The sequence below is a fragment of the Uloborus diversus genome, chromosome 5 (assembly GCF_026930045.1).
Source record: "Uloborus diversus isolate 005 chromosome 5, Udiv.v.3.1, whole genome shotgun sequence".
NCBI classification, from domain to species: Eukaryota; Metazoa; Arthropoda; class Arachnida; order Araneae; family Uloboridae; genus Uloborus; species Uloborus diversus.
This window is the reverse complement of record NC_072735.1, coordinates 91,634,250-91,658,222: the sequence shown is the minus strand read 5'-3', so window position 1 is coordinate 91,658,222 and position 23,973 is coordinate 91,634,250. Positions and strand designations below refer to the sequence as shown.

The following is a 23,973-nucleotide window of genomic DNA, read 5'->3' as shown; positions in this document are numbered from 1 at the left end:
AATATCACTTAATCTAACATGGATAATTGTTCATTCAGCGTTTTCGAAAATCTCGAAGAAACAGCAATGTAAAACAACACTACAAAAAAATAATTAACAGATAATGCTTTCAGCACAGCTGGTCTTTCACTAGTTGAATTCAAATTGTTAGAATATTGGTTTCTCATGAACTAATTATGATATGCATATGTGTATGCAACTAAAAACATATTAAATGTCACTAAAAATGGATAAACACGTTTTTTTTTTTTTTTTTGAATTTTTTTCAAAAGTTATGTTTAAGGATACAGGATATTTTTTGAGATACCTGGAAAGTTGTTTAATAGAAAACCAACTGTATAAACAACCCTTTCTGCCCAAAGTTATTCACATATAATTGTTTAGCTTATAGCAATTAAAGCAAAAAAAAAAAAAAAAAAAATTAGGTGAAGGGAATGATGCATCTTGAATTTTTTCCAGCAAGAAACTGAAATGATCACTGGTAAAAAGAAATGCTTAAAATATACTAAGCAATAGTACAAAAAATATGAAAAAAGAATACTGTGATAACTTGACTACTTGTTAAATGTAAATAGGTTGAACCTAATAAATTGATAATTCATTAATGTTATAAATATTAAAACACCTTAACAAGTCCTTGTTGATATGGAAATTTTCAAGTTCTCAGTAAGTAAGTCACGAACAAAAAAAAAAAAAAAAAAAAAAAAAAAAAAAAAAAAAAAAAACAATTAAAACATAAAATAATGCTTTCAAAACTACCCTGTGAATGATTTTTTTTTTTTTTTTTTTTGTGCTCAAATGTTTTAGCAAAAAAGTGTTTTTTCTTTTCAAACTCAAATTTTTAGAAATGCATGTATTTTACTAAATTTAATGCAAAAGTATTATTTCAAGTGAAGTATTTTTTTATTTTTCCTTTGACACAAAAATTGTTGCTTAAAAATGTTTTCATTGAAGGCTCTTTAACTTATAAAAGGAAATTTTTCAGAATTAAATTTTTCATCCTCAGAATTTGATTATATGATTTCTTTTACATGTACTTGTTTCCGAAATAAATAAATAAAATAAAAATAAAGAAAACTAAAAATAAAGTCACACTTTTCTTTTTTTAGAGTTCTGACTTTTAACACCCACTCTCACTTTTGTTAAGGTTTTCTAAATTTCAACTAAAAATTTCAGGCTCCTTAAAACCAATAATTTGGTTATTTTGACATTTTTTAAAAGTTAACACCAGCAGATATTTTTTTAAAAAAGGCTTAACTTACAGCTGTTTTATGCTTATAATTGACATAATAGTTTTTTACTATCTTAAAAAATCCTCGGCGCCATTGAGAAGTTCATAGAATCATTTGACAGTGTTGTCTTTTAAGTTAGACAAAGCATTTGTCTTTCAAGTTAGACAAAGTTTTTGAAATGCATTTGTAGGAATATGAAAAATTATGTTGAGAAATAACATTTAAAGTTGTTTAGGCTGTTCAACTTTTTTGGAAATTTAAGGAGGATTTTACAGGAAGACTAACTGCATTCTTATTTTACTGTTTTATCAAATAGATTGAATATAAAATAGAAGGTTAAAGTGTATCTTAACTTAAGTAACAGAAAATTATGATGGATATGCTACAAATTACATTCAGTTTTTTAGGGTGTAACAGAGCTTGAAATTAACAGTAGTCCACAGTTCAAGACAACAAAAACATTCATTGGACCAGCAAAATATAAATTTTACTAGTCCATGGGACCAATGAAGTTTTTTTTTTTTTTGTTTTGTTTTGTTTTCCTTTCAAACATCTTAAGCATCATCATATTTTGAAAATAAAGAGATCAAGTTTGCACTTTTGTTTACTATGTTTTAGGTTATAGCAACAAAAGATAGATTTGGAAAATTCTACAGCATTAACACAGGTAAGATATTGTCTTAATTAAAAAAATAAGCAATTTGCTTACACCTGTGCTATTCAACATTAAAAACATAAAACATTGAAGTAGTATGGTGGAACACACAGAGAGCTGCCTATTATTTTTCTCTTCTACAATCACTGAGATGTCTATTTAAAACTGCTAATTTACTTCACTTGTCCTTAAAATTTTGCTTGACTTTTTCTTTTATTTTTCATCATTTAAAACCAAGACCTAATAATGGGCTACTAAAACTTTGTACAGATTTGAGAAATTTGGTAGTTACTGGTTCTTTGGACTAGTGACTTAATTTTTTTAAATTTCTAACCCTGGTGTAAGGTTTTGAGTCTTAAGGATCAGTGTTAGGGCCTGTTTTGTTCATTGTCTTTATGAACGATATTCACAAAAATATTTCTGGGAACATGAATTGTTTTGCTGATGATGTCAAAGTTATGGGGACTGTAGAAAATGAAGAACAAGTAAATCAGTTGCAAGAGGATCTAGATCATATTATGGAGTGGGCTGATAAATGGGGTATGGCTGTTAATGTTGGGAAATGTCAAGTGCTACATTTAGGGCATGGAAATAAGTGTACAAGTTATTATTTGCAAGGTTCAGTCATTAGTCAGGCAGACAAAGTTACTGATCTGGGGGTCTTAATAAGTCAGGATTTAAAGTCTAGCCAACAGTGCAGCATTGTTAGCAACAAAGCCAATAAGATGCTTGGGTTTATCAATAGATCTATTTCAAACAAATCTAAAGAAGTTCTTCTGCCCTTATATAGAAGTTTGGTAAGACCCCATTTGGAGTATGCTGTTCAGTTTTGGTCTCCTTATCTTAAGAAAGACATTAATGTATTGGAAAGGGTTCAAAGGCAGGCTACGAGGCTAATAAGTGGACTTTCCCACTTAGATTATGATTCCAGGCTTAGAAGGCTAAAAATGTACAGTCTTGAGCAAAGAAGAGACCGAGGGGACATGATTCAGCTGTTTAAATTTATTAAAACGAATGATGTTACGGGGCTAAAGTTTAGCACTGAAAACAGGACAAGGGGTCATTGTTTTAAGCTATTTAAATCTCAGGCTAACATGGATATTAGGAAAAATTATTATTTTAGCAGGGTAGTGGAACCTTGGAACAGCTTACTGGAAGAGGTGGTAATGAGCAAAGGAGTAGACAGTTTTAAGAGGGCCATTGATCTTCACTGGGGATTGTAAATTGACTAGGACCAGTCTAGCTGGGCCCAGAGCCTGTTGCTGGTCGTCACTTTTGTATTTATATTTGTATTTGTATTTAATTCAATCATGAGGATTTTAAACCAATATTTAAGACAGGGAAAGTTGAAAGCTTAAGATTTTGTACAGAAGCTTGGACATGAGTTGAAAAATTCCTAATAAGTTGGAAATTAATAACAATGGTTAACTTTAGTTTGGTTTCATATTTTAGAAACACTTGCAGGAAAAACCAGAAGACTGAACTACTTCTGCATTTAAATCACTCTTCAGTAGATTAAACTCATAATCTTTCGGTAGAAATCTATTGTAGTCTATAATGATCACAAGCATCACATTTGAAATTTAGTTGCTGATTATTCAGATAAAAATTTTAAATGTTAATTACTGTTTAAAAATAAATACCTAAAATAATTTTAAAATAACAATAATAAATAGTTGAGGAATAATAAATATCAAATAAAATGTTTTATGGGAGGCATGAGTCAAAACAGAGTGTTTTGAAAGATCAAGAAATTAGGATGTATTGAACGCTGCTTGATGCCAAAGCTTTTTTAATAAATTTAATGTAAAAATAATGAGGATTCTGAGACATGGTAATGAACACCATATACATAGTGCATGCGCGAGCATAAAAAGGAGAAAAATGGAAGAACAGGAGATACAATGCTCGGGAGAAATACCTTCGATGCGACTGAAACTTTCTTGTTATGTGTCCGCTACCGTCACAGCCGGGAACCGGGCAGCTGGTGGCAGAATTCGCAGCTATTAGTATTCACTACACTCACACAGAGTTTGATTTTCAAACTCTATTTAGCAGGCACAAACTGCTTTTAAAGCATAGTAAATACAAACCAAAGTTTGTATTCATTTCTTGATTTAAAAAAAAATATTAAAAAATAAGGGAAGAAAAGGATTACATGAATAAATGATCCAATTTCATTTTGATATCTTTATTCAAGCAGGAAAATTAAAGATGTTGAAAATTTGTGTGAAAGAAGAAAAAAAAAGATATTTTTTAATGCTCAGGTGTTTTGTGAATACATAACAATCAATTATTTTTAGAGAAATAATCTCTTCAATTTCTCTGTAAGAAAAGGAGGGGAGGGGGAGAGGAGGCATAGAAAAGGTAAATAGTAACTTTAGATGATCAGAGACTTTCATTTTAAATTAAAATTTTCTTAGAACACGCTCAATATAAGAAATTCGTCACGGCATTCATCAACGTGAAACACATGTTATTTCATTGAATGCGAATTTCAATGTATTAGTTGAGAATTTGGTGCATTGTGCCCATCCTTCTGAATCAAGCCGAGGAGGACCATGTTTTATCATCAAAAAAAATTAAAAACTGTTAAATTTCAACGTTGTCTTTCTTACTAAGAAAGTGCCCTCGAGTAGATACCTAAAGATTTCAGCTGCACTGAAACTCTTATTTCTAAAAATATCGACATACAAATTCATCAAACAGATATACATAAAATAGAGCAATAAACTAAAAGCGAAAAGAAAACTAGAATCAGGCATTAATTTCACCAGAACACAGTTCTTGTGTCTTCTAAAGAAATCCTATTTATTTTATTAAACCTTAAAAAATATAATAAAAAGACGCAACTTGACGCAAATATTTTTTATTTTTCATTAAGCGCTTAGGCGCAGCGCTTCCGATGAGAGCAACGGAAAAACAGTTCCTTCTCTCCTAAAATTTTAGTTAAGATGCAATTCGGAACTCCAGCGCTCGAATACGCTACCTTGCGGTGATTTATAAAACTACGAATGCAACTAAAACATTGCCACGTTGCGCTCCACGTGTATCTGTTGACGTAAACGCGGTCAGTTTGTTCTGAGTAACGCATTCAACATGTCTAAGAACGCCTTCAACAACAGAAATTAATTCGTCCCTTAGTAGTATTCTCGAGCTTCTCAAAATAATGTTAGTTTTCCTTATTTCTTTCAAAAAAGTATTAAATGGTGGAAGCGTAAACAAGAAAACTCTGGATTAACAAAATTGGATAACGTTATACCAGGTAAAAATTTTTATTGTTTTGTATGAATTAGTAAGAATATGAGTTTTTTTTAATCTTAAATTAATTTAACTAATCATATTTTACAGCAGCATTTAGTAGGAATGGACAGTATGCAAAATATTTTCTTGAATTTATTATCGTGGAACAAAATGAAAAATGTTTAACCGAGAAAGAATTTACTTTATTCCTTTTATTCTCAGCTGAAAGGTTTCGCCAAATTTGTTTAGGGTTATAGTTTTGGAATTGTGCGAGCAAAGTAGCCTTGGCGAGATTTCGCGTTTTTAGTTAAACCATTTTTAATTTTTATCATGAGTGGAATAAAATGATAGTAAGATTACAGAATTCGATAAGTAAAAAGAAATAATGGTCAATCAACTGAAAAGAAAACTACCACCATATATTAACTGTGAGTACACATTTTATTTATTTTGTTCTGAGTAAATTTGAATAAATATCAGTTTTTCAATTCGATGAAGAAAAAAAAACGAACTTAACAACATTGACTGGACACTTTTCCTTAACCTAATTCCACATAAATGATTTAAATAACCTTTGTTACTACAGTATCCTCCCGAAATAGAAAGTATGCAAATAAATTTTCTTGAAAATATTTATCGCAGAACAGATTGAAAAATCCAGAAAGAACGTTAAGAATTTGAACAATCTTTACTAATAATAAAGCAGAAAGTCTCTCTGTCCGGAGGATGTCTGGATGTCTGTAGGATGTCTGTGACGCGCACAGCGCCTAAACCGTTCGACCGAACTATCATAAATTACGAAATTATCATAACGTGGAACCGTAACATGGGCACAAGCCAATTGGCGAGATACGAAATTATCACAACGTGGAACTGTAACGTCGGTACAAGCCAATTGGCGAGAAAATTCACCATACATTATTTGTAAATATACAAGCGAACCAAAAGACCTTTAATTTCTCTATTACGGGCGAAGCCGTGCGGGTACCACTAGTAAAAAATAAAAGTTCGTAAAAAATCTGTTTATAAGGTTATGGTTTTAAAATTGTGTGAAAGAATAATGTATCTTGACAAGATTTTGCATATCAGGTAAATCATTTCCATGACGAATGAATTAAATGCATGATTTCTTTAGATATCCAATCATATAGTCATAGAAATAAATTATCCAGTGTTAAACGTTTTTCTTGACAGTCTGCCACGTATGTGCACTATGTGACAAAAATGTCAACAAATGCCGGAAATGTCACGAAACTGAACTTAATATGTACTAATGTATAGAAAAAACGGTACAAAATGAAAATGCCGTTCGAAGCGAACCAAAAATTTATGAATTCCGAATTCAACATCGTGAAAATGGCTGCTTCAGAACAACTTACTGTGTGTTCTGCATTAATTGTTTACTTTCGTAATACTTTTTGGTTTCTAATCTCTTTCTATATGGGTCAGAATAACCAAAAGATTTTGAAAAATCTTTTCAAATGGGGAAGATTTCGATAATTGGGAATCTGGCGACCTTTCTTCATTGGCGTCAATTTTTGGCTTCAGCTCCTGCTCGAGAGGTATTTTTCGTTGCAAATCTAAACAAAGGGAACGGAAACATCTATTCACATAAGGTTACTATACATCAGCAGGGTTGCCAAAATGAAATTATTTACGCCAAAAATGAGCCGACCTCGCCAGATTCCCAATTATCGAAATATCCCCTTCAAATGAATAAAGCGAAAAAATCATACATAACAACAAAAATCACAACACTTTTAGCATTTTCTTCGTTACCACATGCGTTTGTTTTAGTTTTTAATTCCGCCATTAGACAGTGACTGCAGTGCCCCCTATAGTTCGTTGGAGTTGCTAATCATGGTTTACTAGCAGCACAACTGTTTCCAACCAGTTAGGACGCATTGCTCAAGGAGAAACATCACAGATTTGCTATTCGCAACTCCAACGAACTATAGGGGGCACTGCAGTCACTGTCTAATGGCCGACTTAAAAACTAAAACAAACGCATGTGGTAACGAAGAAAATGCTAAAAGTGTTGTGATTTTTGTTCGTATGTATGATTTTTTCGGTTTATTCATTTGAAAAGATTTTTCAAAGTCTTTTGGTTATTCTGACCCATATAGAAAGAGATTAGAAACCAAAAAGTATTACGAAAGTAAACAATTAATGCAGAACACACAGTAAGTTGTTCTGAAGCAGCCATTTTCACGATGTTGAATTCGGAATTCATAAATTTTTTGTTCGCTTCGAACGGCATTTTCATTTTGTACCGTTTTTTCTATACATTAGTACATATTAAGTTCAGTTTCGTGACATTTCCGGCATTTGTTGATATTTTTGTCACATAGTGCACATACGTGGCAGACTGTCAAGAGTAACGTTTAACACTAGATAATTTATTTCTATGACTATATGATTGGATATCCAAAGAAATCATGCATTTAATTCATTCGTCATGGAAATGATTTACCTGATATGCGAAATCTTGTCAAGATACGTTATTCTTTCACACAATTTTAAAACCATAACCCTATAAACAGATTTTTGGCGAACTTTTATTTTTTATTGTTCAAATTCTTAACGTTCTTTCTGGATTTTTCAATCTGTTCTGCGATAAATATTTTCAAGAAAATTTATTTGCATACTGTCTATTTCAGTAGGATACTGTAGTAACAAAGGTTATTTAAATCATTTATGTGGAATTAGGTTAAGGAAAAGTGTCCAGTCAATGTTGTTAAGTTCGTTTTTTTTTTCATCGAATTGAAAAACCGATATTTATTCAAATTCACTCAGAACAAAATAAATAAAATGTGTACTCACAGTTTATATATGGTGGTAGTTTTCTTTTCAGTTGATTGACCATTATTTCTTTTTACTTATCGAATTCTGTAATCTTACTATCATTTTATTCCACTCATGATAAAAATTAAAAATGGTTTAACTAAAAACGCGAAATCTCGCCAAGGCTACTTTGCTCACACAATACTAACACCATAACCCTAAACAACTTTGGCGAAACCTTTCAGCTGAGAATAAAAGGAATAAAGTAAATTCTTTCTCGGTTAAACATTTTTCATTTTGTTCTACGATAATAAATTCAAGAAAATATTTTGCATACTGTCCATTCCAACTAAATGCTGCTGTAAAATATGATTAGTTAAATTAATTTAAGATTAAAAAAAACTCATATTCTTACAAATTCATACAAAACAATAAAAAATTTTACCTGGTATAACGTTATCCAATTTTGTTAATCCAGAGTTTTCTTGTTTATGCTTCCACCATTTAATATTTTTTTGAAAGAAATAAGGAAAACTAACATTATTTTGAGAAGCTCGAGAATACTACTAAGGGACGAATTAATTTCTGTAGCTGAAAGCAAACTAAGACTCATCGATTGCGTTAATAAAGACTAAAAACAAACTGCCTGTGTTTACGTCAACAGACACACGTGGAACGCAACGTGGCAATGTTTTAGTTTCATTTGCAGTTTTGTAAATCACCGCAAGGTAGCGTATTCGAGCGCTGGAGTTCCGAATTAAAGGGGGAAAACAATATTTCTTGGAAGTTTTTTGATGCTTTTAACGTTCTAAATATGTAACGAATGGTGTCTCCCATGTTTTGTCATTGTTGAATGAATTTTGATTGTTCTTATTACTTGTGAATCGTACAAGAAAAATGATACGCATGTGTTTTAAAGGGTGTGTAGTGTTTCGATTTCGATTTCGATTCCAAGTAACAACTGACTACAACTGTATTTATGTCGAGGACTGCATATTAAGTGCCTTGCCTCCATTATTTTTTTATACCGATAGATGGCAGCACCATCACCGGATCGAACAGTTAATGAGAATTTAGAACTAGACCGAGAGCTAATAGCTGCCTGGTGCTAGCACCCCCAGAGGTATCGTTTCACTTGGAGGACATTTAGACCACGAGCATATTTAACGTCGCCCAGTCCCATTTAATGACGACGGTGGATCTTCGACCATCGAGGTTCGAACTCGAGACCCTCCGGCTCCGAATCCGACACTCTACCGATCGGGCTTCCACGGCCCTGTATGTAGTGTTATTAAGTTAGTAATGATTTTTCTGAGTTGTTGATACATTTTTCTGAACTATCAATTATCATAAAGCTTGCTTCTATTTTATTAGGATATGGTTATGTGTTTCGTCTCAAAGGGTAAGCATGAAAAAAAATTTGGAGATCGGATTCTAATAACTTCATTCTATTTTAAAATTACATCTGCCTAGATATTAAATAAAAAGTAACATAAGGATGTAAAACTTATATTTAAAAAACATTATTTGACAGCAAATAGTATTTCATAGTTAAATAGCTATACCGGAACTAACGATGGAGTTAGTGTAAACCACTTCCCCTCGAAGTAAAAAAAGTTTAATATTGTTCTTAACTACAATACACGCGCACATTTTAGCATAAGCCCCAAGCATGTAGCTATAAAAATTCTACTAACATAACAACTGTCCCTCAAAGCTCTTATTATAACTGGCACAGAACAAAAATTCTACTTTCCCAGAGAAAAAAAAAGAATTTGATTAAAACACGCATAACGATTTTAAATAAAATCAAAATCTCGCTCCGTTTGGAAAAAAAGATTTAAATTAAAATACGCATCGAAATTGAATAAAATAAAATCTCTCTGCCCCGAAGAAAAAAAGATTTTTAATTGAAAATAAAAATACGCACTGAAAAGATAAAAAAATAAACCTCCCTCCAATTAAAAATAAATTATACTTATTTTTGTATATATTTTGATAAATAAATTCCAATAAAAATCCCTCCAATCAAAATAAATTATCCTTACTTTTCAAAGAAAAAGGAATTTAATTAAAAAAAACGAATTATATAACCAGAGGTTCCCCATTACTTTTCCGATTCGCAGCATCCTTTGAAGAATTAGATTTTGCTCGCGACACCCTAATCTAGTTCTATTATATACATATTATTATTACCATAGAGTTTTTTTGAAATTGAAGGATGAGTTTACTCCTATTTTGAAACTTGTAATATATATACCAAGGGAGGCTACGGGAAAATTTCTGCCCACTATTATTATCAAAGATCCTCTAAAAACTGCGTTTTAAAAGCTAGATTCAAAAAAGAAAATAATTAATTTGAATTTCGACATCTTGAATTCAAATTATTTTTTTCGCAATCACGAGTGCGTGTATGTAGGCTTGTGTGTTTGTGTGTGGGGGGTATGTGTGTTGGTGTGTAGGGGGTATGTGTGTAGGCATGTGTGTTTGTGTCTGTGTGCTTGCATAAATGCGTGGGTAGTTGTGTGTATGAATGAGTGTGCGCTGGGGGCGGGATATATGTATGTGTGTGTAGGCATATGTGTCTGTGTGCAGGCATAAATGTGTGGGTAGTTGTGTGTATGTGTGTGTATGTATGCGTGTGTGTATGTGTTTGTGTGTGTGTATGTGTGTGTGCGTGTGTTGTGTATGTGTATGTGCGTGTGCGTGTGTGTGTGTAGTTGTGTATGTATGCGCGTGTGTGTAGGACATGGATGCATCCTGGAGACGGCTTTCGCTAGGGGAGCAGCATCGTTAGGAGCCGGTCGACGGTGATGGTGCGGAGGGTGGCGGTGGGAAAATAAAATGATAGCACGCCAAAAACAGTCAAATGAAAGCAATAAGCAATCGTGATTGCTCAAAAAACCTGGGAGAGCATCTTCCTCTCTCCAACGTCGTTGAAGATCGCCTTAAACTTCGTTTAAAGTTCTTCCGATCAATTTCGAAAAGTTTCCGAGGGAGAGTCCCCGAATTTTTAATCCAGACATCTTCAAAGATTGTCTAAAATTTCATTGTCAGAGCTAAAATTTTGAGTAATTCCGGGGGGAGAGCCCCTAAACCTCACTTCTCTCAAAACAATCAAAGATAAAAATTGTGTTTTTAAAAGTTTCAACTTCGAAAAATGGACGGGCCAAGTGTACCAGAAGCTTTTACCCCTAACATTACCAAAGATACTCTAAAATGCATTTTTTTTAAACTACGTTTTCGAAAAATTCGTAGAGGAGACCTCCCCCCCCCACTTCTGTCTGAGTATTATGCTTACGATTAGGTTCATATTTATAATACTGACATTAGACCTAGTTTGCTTTCCTGACTCCATCTTAAAACCAGCAGCTAAATCCTCTCTCTATATTTAAGATGCTTTTGAAAGAATTCAGATGTCACCAATTTGATACACTTACCTTTTTTGATCTTTTCATGGCCTTGCCCCACTTCCCAGGGGTTATCTAAACCCCCAGGCTCCCTGGCATAGTGATACTTCCATGAAGCTCTGCGAACGCCCCGGCAATTTTCGAGTGAGGGATCGCTTAAAATTCTGACGTTTATATATATATTTTTTAAAATACAAGTGTTGTAGACACAAGAGTAAAAAAACGTGCCAATTACGAAGCTGAGGTGGTTAAAACTTCTGCTGCCAGAAAGAGTTTTGGAAATATTCCATAAATAAGTACTCCGCTGCTTAATATACAGATGGCGCAATAGGCCCGCTGTAACTTAAGGACGTTAGAATGATGTTCACCGAATAGGAACCTGCTGAAATTATCAGGTTCAACAGACAGCTTGAAAGTTTTCGGAAAATAGCAACCGAGGCAGTTGTTTGCCGCCCGCCTTGTGTAGTGGTCAGAGGAGTCTGACTGCGTTGGCGTGGTCCCGGATTCGAATCCCGGCACGTGTATGGATGTTCTTGTGAATGGTTGCCTACTCTATGAACGAATCTCCGTGGCATGTGTGTACTGCGGAAATCAGACTTCACACCAAATTACGGTAGAGTCGGAAAAGTGAAGCAGCGCACCCCAAATTGCCAGCCTGTCTGGCACAAAACAACAACAATGCGTGTGTTCAGGAATAGGAATATGAAAACAGGGGCAAAAGTCTTGAAGCTTTGGAAGTCCTTGATAAAAGGAGAATGGAAGGAAGACGCGACATTTAATAGGGCAAGAGGAGCTGGCTTTAAATAAATATCGCTTTTTAATAAAAAAGTGACCAGTGCCGCAGCCTCACTTCAAGTTATTTGTCTAAAGAAAGTTAACTAAATAAGATTTCAGCTACGAAAGAATCAAGAAAAAGTTGCCGTGATTGCTAAGAGCGTCTCAAGTTCTACCGCGAGTACACGGACTTCAAGCAAGTGATGTCATGGATGAGAAACACTTTTGCTAGCCAAGGCAGCCGCTGCACTAGGTGAGTTTAGTCCCTACAGCTTACTTTTCGTGTATTTTCGGTAAAATACTGCTAATTTTTAAAAGCAACTTTTGATATTCATATTAGTTTTTAAATGTCAGGGTGAGAAACGCATGCATTGTGTTTTTTTAGAATCAGGTGATCGACAAAGTTTTGTCCACAGTAGTGTATTCGAATATTCTTTACTCAGTGTTCACAAAGATTTCGAGCGAACTTTATTAATGACAAGTTGTTTAGTTTATCAGTTCCCATGCGTAGATTGTGAGCCTTTTCTGAGTTGAAAAGTGGAGACAAAGCAAAGACGACGAAAAAAAGAGAAACTTTTTCAAAATTTGGCCTAGAAAATACATTTTTTCGTATGAAGAAAAACCCTTTGTACATTATAAGACTAAAATACACTTACCGCAACGGTTCTGCCTCCATCTTGTCGATGGGGAGGAACTTCTTGGATTTGTTGGCCCTAGGGCATCCAGAACGACTCCGGTGGGAAGAGTAGTTACCGGTAATATGGCCTGAACCATCACATCCAGGAGTTGGACACCTGATAAGAGTAGAACGAGATTAATACTTTAGTACACATACGCTTGAATGGTCGTGGAAAGAAAATACATTGGTTTGCATGGCATGAAAAGGATGTAGCGCAATATTTGCTTTATGAAGTTGCTACACTTCTATGCATCTTGTATTTTTTCGTTCAAATTGTTCTGAAACATTTTTCATGTTTCATTTATTAAATACAAGAAAAAAAAAATCACTTTGTAAATTGACAGTGCAGTAAACTTCCAATTATCAGCAGTCGGATTATCTGCGGTTCGGATTATCAATGGGTCTTTTTACATTTTTTTTAACGGTGATAACTTACAACTAACCATTTTTTTTTTTGTAAACATTTAAGATATGTATTAATATTACAATCACTAAATGTTTTATAAACTTATTATTGTGCTATTGTTCGTTTTTAGCTTTAACATATATATGTTTTACATTCAATTTTATCGTTTTTAGCTATAATTCAAATATATGTGTGAGTATTATTCATATTTTTAGTTAGTATATGCACCAGCACTAGTATCGTTTCTTATCTATTATTCGGATTATCCGCGGTTTTCGCTTATCCGTGGTTACCATGCCACCATATTCCGCGGATAATAGGAAGTTTACTGTATTAAGCTTTTTTTTTTAATATTAAACAATTATTGACCAATACTTCAAATCATTTATGAATTGCTAATACTTTTAGATAACATAAGAATTATGAATCATATAACACCACTTTAAATGATGTTAATGAAATTAATAGCAAATACGTTAAAATGGTTACACAGCTGCTTTTACGTTGTTTCATTTAGGGCAGCGTTTCTTAAATTGTGTTCCGCGGGACGCCAGGGATCCATGAAGCTCTCTCCGGGGCTCCATGGTATGTTTTCATTCCACATCTTTCAAATTTGTCACTTAAAAAATCGATAAAAACATTTTTCCCAAAATTAAAAATAAATTTACTTTTACTTTCGTATACTAAACTGAGCTTTATTACCTATCAGGGTTAGCCACGATAGGAATAATTTTATTTGTTGCCCTTTCAATTTCGAAAAAATTCCGGAAGAAGCTACTGACCCCCTAATATCCCCAAAGATAGTTTAAAAGTGACTTCAATGTTGAAAACCATATGGAGGGACACCCCAAATTCCCTTTCCGGCATTATTACCAAATATTGCCTAAAATTACGATTTTTAAGGTAAATTTCAAATATTCTACTATTAATACTAGCCACTCTCCCAGTTTCTATGCAAGCAGTTGAAAGCACAAATTTAACATTTAACGAGTGAGTACCAATTTAAGTCAACATAACATACAATGACATCAAAGTCTCTGATTTATAAAGAACTTTAAAAATTGCAGTAAAATAAGAGACATTTTTAAGTTTTAAAAACTTTTTCTTAGTAAATTTTAGTAAATTATCAACGCGATTGTAGGTAAAACGCATCAGTATTTCTTTCCCTAAGAAAATATTTTAATCATATAACTCATACATAAATTCTAAGGTTATTTACCCCTTTTAAAAATACTCAGAAACACAAATAGGCATAGGGGACTCGTACGAGTTGCCAAGGGAGGGGGAGGAGGCAATTGCCCACTCACTTTCAACAGAATAGGGGTTTTTTCCCCTCCACTTTTCTAAGTTCAAAACTAAGGGTCGAATGAAAAATGATAGTGATGATCTATTCGCGTGTTCAAAGAAAGAACTAACTTAATAAGTGCATATTTTACGTGTTTTTCATGTTATTATTTCTTAATAATTAAATTGGAACTATGATTTTGGTAGGAGGGAATCTTCTGTGGCCATCTGGTCCCGCTTTTTGAGTCCGTTTTTTCGAATTTTTGTAAGAAGGTCAATTCATTAATAATGACATAAAAATTCAATGGCCCAATTTTTGAAGAAACAATTTAGCTTTAGGGGTGTGTCGCCCATCAAACCTGCGTCCTTCCCCCGCACCTTCTTTGATCCCTCACTTTTTTCGGGCACCCACCACCTATGCAAATAGAAGTGTTTTGGTGTTTTATAATAACAAATAATAATCAGCAAATAGCAATAATTATAATGATCTATAGTGAAGTCTATTTAATTATAAATTTAACGGCAAATAGTTAATGTGATAGTCTCTTTGAGATAAGAACCTGGGCTTCCTCTCAAACAGAATCTTGGCTACGCCATTGCAAACTGTTAACAAAAAAACTAAGGGCTCCAGGAAAAAAAGGGTGCATTTAAAAGGGTTCCACTGATCAAAGAAATTAAGAAACGCTAATTTAGAGTATTAAAAAATGAGCTGTAGTGCAAACATTTTGAACGTCGTTCTTTTAAACCAACTTACATCGTACTTCATTTTCCTCCACGCAAAAAACCCACCATTGTTGAAGTTACACTTCCAACTAGGCTTCGCCTGAATCCTATCCAAACAGAATGGATTTTACTCTCCAAAAATTATTTCTCTCAAACTTGTCGTATCGTAACATAGTCCTTCTCCTGACATTTTAACATGGTTCCCAGAATATTTCAACCTGTCAGACTTTCCTAATACAGGATTTTTATTTAAACGAGCTGATGTGTGCATCACATGACTTCCTTTCCTCATTATTGGCAGTTTTAATATAATTCAATAGTTTACTCTCTAAATATCACCAACAATGGCCAAATTGAAACCAGATTAAAAATAATAATAATAAAAAAAATTCGCCAAATTTGTCGCCAGGTTGGCGACAAAACTTGGTGACCAAAAGACTGGCGATATATCGCCAAGTGTCTGCCAAATTATAACATCACGTGAGTTTACATCGAAATTAACAATGATTTCCCTCCAAAAAGGGGAAAAAGACCTCCTTTGAAGCATACGAATGCAACCAAAAAGGAATGCGCACAAATAGACCCCACTAGGAGTCTATGTACCAAATTTCAACTTCCCAGGGCATTCCGTTCTTGAGTTATGCGACATACATACACACAGACACACATACGCACATACATACGTACATACAGACGTCACGAGAAAACTCGTTGTAATTAACTCGGGGATCGTCAAGATGGATATTTCGGGTGTCTGTACGTTCCTAGGCTTATATAAATGTGTGGTCAGGTTGAAAAAAAGCTCAACATTCATTTGGGGGTGAGCAAAATGGAAATTAAGGCCGATTTTTGGGTGAAAATGTTTTCGCGAATACAATACTTCCTTTTTTGTAAAAGGAAGTAAAAACAGCTGTTAATTGTTCTAGAAAGCGTTATTTATGTAGTTGACGAATTCAAAAAGAAAAATGTCGTTGAGTGCCGTCATTATTTCCTGTGATTTAATTACCCTGAAAAGTAGATGTAACCCAATAAGTCCATGATTAGCCTTATTAGGGATCCGAAGTCCTTATTAAAACATCAAAGAATCGGGTGGAGATGATCCAGTGCTGCATATGCTGCTGGGGGGGGGATCTGTGCACAGGAGCAGGGGCAGCTGCAGGGCCGTGCAGTCCGTGAGGCCGCACAGGGCCCCGCGGCTAGGGGGCCCCGTGCCGACTTGTTTTTAAAAACTTCTTTCCGATTTTTTACGTCTTTATAGAACAACTTAGACCAAGTTCAAGGCTCTGTTGAAGGCTCTGTCAAGGTCAAGACAAGGTCTTCTGAAAGGTCAAGTTCAAGGCTCTGTCTGAGTCCCCATTATAAATGCAAAACAAGGACGAACAAGGTCTGTCGAGAGCCGGCAGGCCCCCTTCACCCATGCACTAATGCAGCCTGCACCCTCGCCTTCCAAGGGTCAGGCCCCAAGTTTCTGGCTATAGGCTGACACAGCCTCTCGTTGGTCCAGAAGATTAATCCCAGATAATGGTTTCGAGGAGGGGGGGGGGATTTCTGGTTTTGCCTTGAAATTTGACAGGAGTCTTCTAAAGCAGAGATTTTCAACCTCTGCTCCAGATGGGCAATGGTCGACGAAAAATGTGACCGCATCTGGGAGATTTTTACGTGGCCATGTTAAAAACATTTCTTTATCAAGTTATATTTTTAATAATATTTTATATGATGTTTTTACATTTTAATTTTGTGATTACTTTTTATAATTTTTTGCTTTTCTCCCCAAAGGTTTATTTACTTACGTATTAATAATTACAACAATTATGGAAGAACCGGAAAGAATTGGACTGCGGGAGACGTGGGGCAGCTGCAATTATAAGCCGAAATCAAGCGTGAAAATTTATTTCTATCTTGTCCTTTGCCCAGGGCCCCGCAAAACCTAGGGCCGCCACTGCACAGGAGTGAACATAAAGCAGAAAATAACCACTTATCAGAGCCCTAAATATGACCATGGATCTTTCCCCTTTCCATTGAAATAAATATAATATTTTTGATTATGTTTTTAAGTTTATCAAATGTAGTTTAATATGTTTTTTTCTGACAATAAAGAATTTTTCAATTTTGTTTAGTTTTATTGTACTTTGTGACGTTTTTTCAAAGTTGGTCTTATTGGGGTCCTTATTCCTAATAAGACCAGGTCGTATTTCTTTGTTAAAGCTGCTAAAAAAGATAATTTAACTTCAATTTTCACATGGAAGTAATTTTTTATAACTTTTTATGAGTTATGTGTTGAATGTGCAAAGTTTGGAGCTATTTGAATCATAAATGAACAAGGTACTAGGTTATGAATCTCAGGATGGCCTTATTTGGCACACTTACTGTACGGAACAGGGAATTGGAATGCCATCATCAAAGCAAAGGAAAAGTACTCACTTCAGGTCTTGATGCTGAGCTTGCAAATTACACCGGTCAGCATGAGGACATCCTGATAAGCTGAAAAAAGAATAGACATCATTAACATTTAAAGGACATAGAGTAAAGTTCGAAGATTGCTTTTGCAACGGCATAACTTCTCTCTATCAAGAACAAGTAAAAAAAAAACAACTTATATCACCTCGTAAAGTCAAAATGAATGTCTTGAAAAGCAGTAAACCACCAAGACGACAAATTTGGTCAAGAGAGAGGTGTTAAGAAGATTTCAATGTTTAATTGAAGGTGTTAAAAATACTCCAGTCATAAACTATGCAGCAGAGATTTTTCTTTTCATTCGCATTGCGCATTTATAAACTGATTTTTGCGCATCCATGCTATGCTCAAAAATCCAAGTAACAGAAAAAATATAGAATAAAAATGAACGATTCGACGGACACACACGAAAAGCGATCAGAATAGCTTTGTGCTAAAATATGATTCTAGTTGTTGCACGAGAAATGAATTATACTTGGAATTTTGAAGACTTGTTACAACCAGGGCCTGATCAAGCCGAACTGGTGCCCAGGTCCTGAGTAGATGTTGATGCCCCCCCCCCCCATGAGAAAATCCACGCAATTTTAAAGTCAATGTTTCATACTAGAAATCTAATTACTAGAAACTACATTTTAAAGGAACATTACTACATTTGAAATTAAATCTGGGATTTGAATACCAAACACTTGATAGTCACCAAACTAATCACAGTTAAAATTGCCTCTTAAGGCAAAAAAGAGTTAAAAAACAATTTAAAACTGAAGAAAAATAAAAAAATCTCACTAATTCTGACATCAAGCTTTAAAAAAGCTTCTTTCTGGCTTTAACAGAGGCAAGTGTGTCGATCAAATAATCGAAATCTATGTCTGATGTCAGAGAATTTTCAATGGTCAATATGGAAAACGCCTGTAAATTATCCTGGGAAACGCAGCTTCTCAAATGATTTTTTATTCTCTTCATAAACGAAAAGGAACGTTCACTGGAACAGCTGCTGATAGGCAAGGTAAGAAGAAGCTGCAGGGGTGAATCCACTTTCGGAAATGTATGTGTAATGTTTAGTGATCTTATCCTTTTAAAACATTCTCCAGGAGAAGGGTTACCTTTTGCAAAATTTGAAAGTGTGTTAATTCTTCTGGAAAATGTTCATCTATGTCATCCGAGTAATTATTTTGAAATTCCAGAGCTAAGGGACAACGACTTCTTTATGCGAAATGTTTTTAACTTTATGAGGTTTTGAGCTGATTTTTAAAAAAATTTGAGCTTCCTCTCCCTTAAAGTTGAGAAAAAGTAAAATGAGCTTTAAAAAAACAGGGGGAAAAAAAGGAAGTAAGTAAGTGAATTTAATCTAGGCTATTTTGGTGCCCCTAAATTTGTGGTGCCCAGGTCCGCGGACCCGCCGGACCATGCGTTAATCAGGCCCTGGTTACAACAAGGTTCTATCTCAATCCTGTGGTGGACTCACCTTCTGTGGGTAGCGTAGTTCCCTGATACGTGACCCATCCCGTCGCATCCAGGTGTCGGGCAGTGGACGGGCTCCCGGCTCTCCCGGATTTTTGCTGCTGTCAAGGCGCCCTTCAACAGCTTCGGAGAGGGAAGTCTGAAAGTAGGCAGAATTTGATGACAATGTTTTTGAAAAAAAAAAAAAAATGTTTCCTATAGTAAAACTAATGTGTAACGATGTCTCTCTATGCATACTAGTAGAATATATTTCATAAAAAAGAATAGAATCAGAAATAGTAAAAAATGCATTTAACTGAACTATATTAAAATAAGATAAATAAATATTTTTGTGCTGAAAAGTAAAGTAAGAAATAACAACGTAAAAAAAGCACGAATTGCAGATTACTCCAGACACGTGTTTCGGCGTTACAGGGAACGCCTTTTTCAATGCAAAATGAAATGAGCTTATAAGGATGAAAAGATATGATGTATTTTCATCTTTAAGCCATAATTTGTGCTTTTTGTCGTTGTTATTTTTTACACATTAAAATAGTTTGGAAATTTTAAAGTGCACTGCGATTTTTAACATACGTTTTAAAGATTAAATACTTAAATATGAAAACAAACTTTTACATTCAAATATCTCCATTATGCACATTAATAGTTTGAAATTACTGGAACATAACGCCAAACAAATTACGAGAATGAATTTGATATCGTTATACCGTTTTCGTAACATAGTTAAAAGTTTTTTTTTTTTTTTTTCTAGATTTGAGACTTATTTTGCTCTTTGAGACGGTTGATTTAACTGTTAGAAAGGTTTAAATTTGAAGTTGTTTGAAACATATGACAACCGTGTGTGAGGCACAAAGAGATAGGTATAATCATGGTTATGGATCCACGTGAACCGTGTTTTTCGTGAACCGCGTTTTTTTTTTCTTTCTATTTCTACTTATTTTGCGAATGGAGATGAACAGCATGAAACTTCAAAAAGATCACCAAACTGTAAGAAACAGTTGTTTTGAAATTGTAAACGGGGGTGCCGAAGGGGGGGTGGAGTAACGGAGCACATTGCATCAAGCATCATTTAGGAGGAAGGGTGTGTTTTAAGAGGTCTTTTAGGCTCCAAAACCTAAGGGAGGGTCTTTGAGAGCGACAACTTCCAAAAGGGAGGATTCGCTCTTGGGAGAGGTGCTCTGTGCAATTCGGATGGGTATCCTATCACTCTTGAAGAGGTGGGGTGGGGGGGGGGGTATTGAGGTAGGCACCCCTGATTGAATTAGAAAAGTTAATCAATATGTGTACCATTTCCCTTTTAATGCGGGGTCTAAACCAATAGAATCTGATAGTTTTAATCAAAATATGGATGCCTCAGTTGCCAAATCGATTAACTCCACTTTTTAAAAAAATCATCATTTCTACTTTAATAGTGCTTAATCAATGCTTAGCATGTGAATTTATACTAAAGGTTTGGTTCAGTATGTTTCTGATCATGTGATGGCAGAAAATGTAACACGAGGTCATATTTACTCCTATGTATAACACCAACCTCTTCATAACTTTTTTCTACTTTTTGTTTTATGGAGTTAATCGATTTGAAAAGTGAGACATCCATATATCGATGTAGATTCATACCTGTCTTTTTCTCCTGAATAGTCTTGTGAAGGTGTGACCAAGGTAAGTTGTCTAGTGGAGCCGCAAGTAGTTACACACTGATTCGGTGTGTTGGATGTGGGAGTGAGAACCGTCGTTACTGACAAAGTGAGACAAGCGGAGGCAGAAACGCTGTTGGGGGCGGAGCTATTGGGCGGAGACCTGAAACAGAAAGTCCCATTGAGAAGAGATAAAATGGAGGGAGTTAAGACTTTCATTCGTGAAGGTAAGACCCCAAGTCACGTGATAGATTTTAAAGAACAACATTGGAAGAAATCAGGATTCCATCTATAATTTCACGCAAAACGTGTCAACCATTCGTCGTTGTTGAGTTACGTGACTTGGGGTCTTTGTCCAAGCTTCTGCTTAGCCAATGATTGGACTTGCTCACTCCATTTTGTAATTCCTGCTCTAAGCATACACCTATCGTTCCAAAGACATTTGTGGATCTTCAATTTATGCTGATTAATTTTCAAAAGAGAAAAATGGGTGCTGTCATTCGAAAGTCTCGAAGTTCTCTTCCTATAACCATAACCATTAACTCTGTTGTTGAAAATCATCACAATTTTCATCGCATTACCTTCAAACTACTGTGTACAAAATTTTGGTTCAATTAGTGAAGCAAATAGGATACTCTGGTTTCATCATTGAGAAAAGATAAACTGGAGGGAGTGAATACATTCATTCGTGAAGGAAAGACCTCAAATCACGTGATAGATTTTAATCTGAAGCATTGGAAGAAATCAGGTTTATTTCGCTAGTCTCACGCAAAACGTGTCAATCATTCACCGTTGTTGAGTCACGTGACTTGGGGTCTATACTAAAATATACTAAAATAAAAACTATTATTAAAAATTGTTGGCAGGTTTAAATAGATATATTTTTGATGAAATTAAAAAACATTGTTAAATGAATTGTCCCTTAAAGTTTTTACTGTAAAAGCCGTGTGACAGAAAAGTTACACTTTATGAAGAATGACCCGTTTACATTCTAAATAATTATTATTCTTATTAATATATTTTAAGCATTGAAGCAGTGAATCTTATAGCGCTGAAACAGATATTCACTCTTAAAAACATTTCAATTTCGAAATTTTCCGCTTCTATAAAATCTGCCTCATTAGGCGGCCGCCTACTCCTAGAGCCGGGTCTGATGCCAAGACAGAAGGGACGTGAGACATGGACAGTGAGTAAGTCCAATTTATTATAAAATAATAATAAAAACAAAAGCAATAATAATAGTACAGTAGAAATAAATAAGGAAAGATATCATTTTATGATTTTTCGCCATTCTGTAAAAGTTACTGTGGAACAATGCTGACTTGGAAAGAGTTTATTTATAACAAAAGGGCAAACCGACTATCGAGTTATTTAGAATCTCACGAGGAATGCACCTGAGTATTGGCGTAGCTTGTGGATGAGACGTGACTGCGTTGACCATTAGAGTTTGTTCAAGCGATACCAAGATAGAAGGGACGTGAGACGTGGACAATGAGTAGGTCCAATTTATTATAAAATAATAATAAAAACAAAAGCAATAACAATAGTACAATAGAAATAAATAAGGGAAAACATCACTGCATTGTTTTCCGTACATTCTGTATAAGTTACTGTGGTACAATGCTGACTTGGAAAGCGTCTATTCATAACAAAAGGGCAAACCGATGATCAAGTTATTTAGAATCGCACGAGGAATGCACCTGAGTGTTGGCGTAGCTTGTGGATGAGACGTGGCTGCGGTAACCACTAGGGTTTGTGCGAGCGATGCCAAGATAGAAGGGACGTGAGACGTGGACAGTGAGCTGATCCAATTTATTATAAAATAATAATAAAACCAAAAGCAATAATAATAGTACAGTAGAAATAAATAAGGGGAGATATCATTTTATGATTTTTCATACATTCTGTAATAGTTACTGCGGAACAATGCTGACTTGGAAAGAGTCTATTCATAACAAAAAGGCAAACCGATTATCAACTTATTTAGAACTTAATGAGGAATGTACCTGAGTATTGGCGTAGCTTGTGGATGAGACGTGGCTGCGGTGACCACTAGGGTTTGTGCGAGCGATGCCAAGATGGAAGGGACGTGAGACGTGGACAGTGAGGCGATGGTGAAAGATGAAGAGGAGACTGGATGTTGCTGAAGTACTGGAAGCGTATTGCTAGGAGGTTGGCTGGAAGTCAGTACCTAAAAAAAAGGGCGCAGTTTCCTTTGTTTATATTTTAGAAGCAGCGTTGTAAAAGCAAGATTTTTGTTAGTTAAAAGAAAGTTAGTCGAAAGGATTGAAATTCAGTTGAGAAAAAAATCTAGAAGTTTTACTTGTGTTACTCTTTTTTTGACAAAGGGAATCAGATTTCATCACTAAAAACAGATGTTATGGGTTTAAGGAAATTTGATAGCTGTGGCAACATTTGAGAATAAACTAGAAACTTAATTTTGTACCTCAGGGCCACACTAACGAAGTTCAAAAATAACAATTTTCAGGTTATTACTGCGTTTTATGTAGAATTCTATTTTGCATTGAGATATAACAACGTAATTTCGTAATTTTTTTTTATAATTATTTACCAGTGTAAAAAAGGAATGAGTCTCAAACCTTTGTATACACCAGACAAACGTTTATACGGTTCCTGCAAGGTAGTGATAACGTGACTTACAATAGTCTGACTTTGAGGTACAGAATTTGTGTTTTATTTCTGCAGACAGTTTGGTGATTTAAAAGAAATTCGTTTATTCCAATTGTTTATAATCTTTATATACACAACTGACCTGTATAGTTGAGGGTGTAGATTGCACTTGATTGGGCGTGGTTCCGACGAGTCGGGCGGGGCACGTCGCTGCTGCTATGGTGTGATGGGTGGGATTTGCTACGGACGCAGGAAGGCTGATGGAGCTCTGGATCTGGGAGAAAGGGGATCGGACTGGGGAGGGGTAGGGAGAGACTTGAGGAGGAGCGGAATTAGCAGGAGGAGGGGAAAGTGGCTGTACAGCAAGAGGAGCCGCGATAACGCCCACCCGAGCTTGCCCGCTGGCCGTCGAGAAGTCGACTGGTTCCGTCTGCTCTAGGGCCGCTCCAAAAATAGGTTTGGGAGTCACCAGGACGGTTGGACGCTGTGGTGTCGGATGCAGGATCGTAGGATTGCTTGCTAGAGCACTAAACAAAGAAAAGAAGTTGGTCAATATACATCATTGGTTTAGGCTCAGATAAAGTTAGACTAATGAATTTCATTCCT

The 23,973-nt window shown here is 35.0% G+C and overlaps 1 protein-coding gene across 1 annotated transcript in view; it reads right to left on the bottom strand.

Annotated features, from left to right (window-relative positions):
* LOC129223013 (myelin transcription factor 1-like protein) overlaps positions 1-21,133 on the bottom strand; it is a 33,783-nt gene extending 12,650 nt beyond the window's left edge. The window contains exons 1-4 of the mRNA XM_054857576.1: positions 21,129-21,133; positions 20,720-20,899; positions 17,612-17,671; positions 12,755-12,892 (exon numbers count right to left, since the gene is read on the bottom strand). Coding sequence (XP_054713551.1) covers positions 12,755-12,892; positions 17,612-17,671; positions 20,720-20,899; positions 21,129-21,133 — 383 coding nt within the window. The remainder of the gene's footprint in view (positions 1-12,754; positions 12,893-17,611; positions 17,672-20,719; positions 20,900-21,128) is intronic.
* Positions 21,134-23,973: the final 2,840 nt, after the last annotated feature.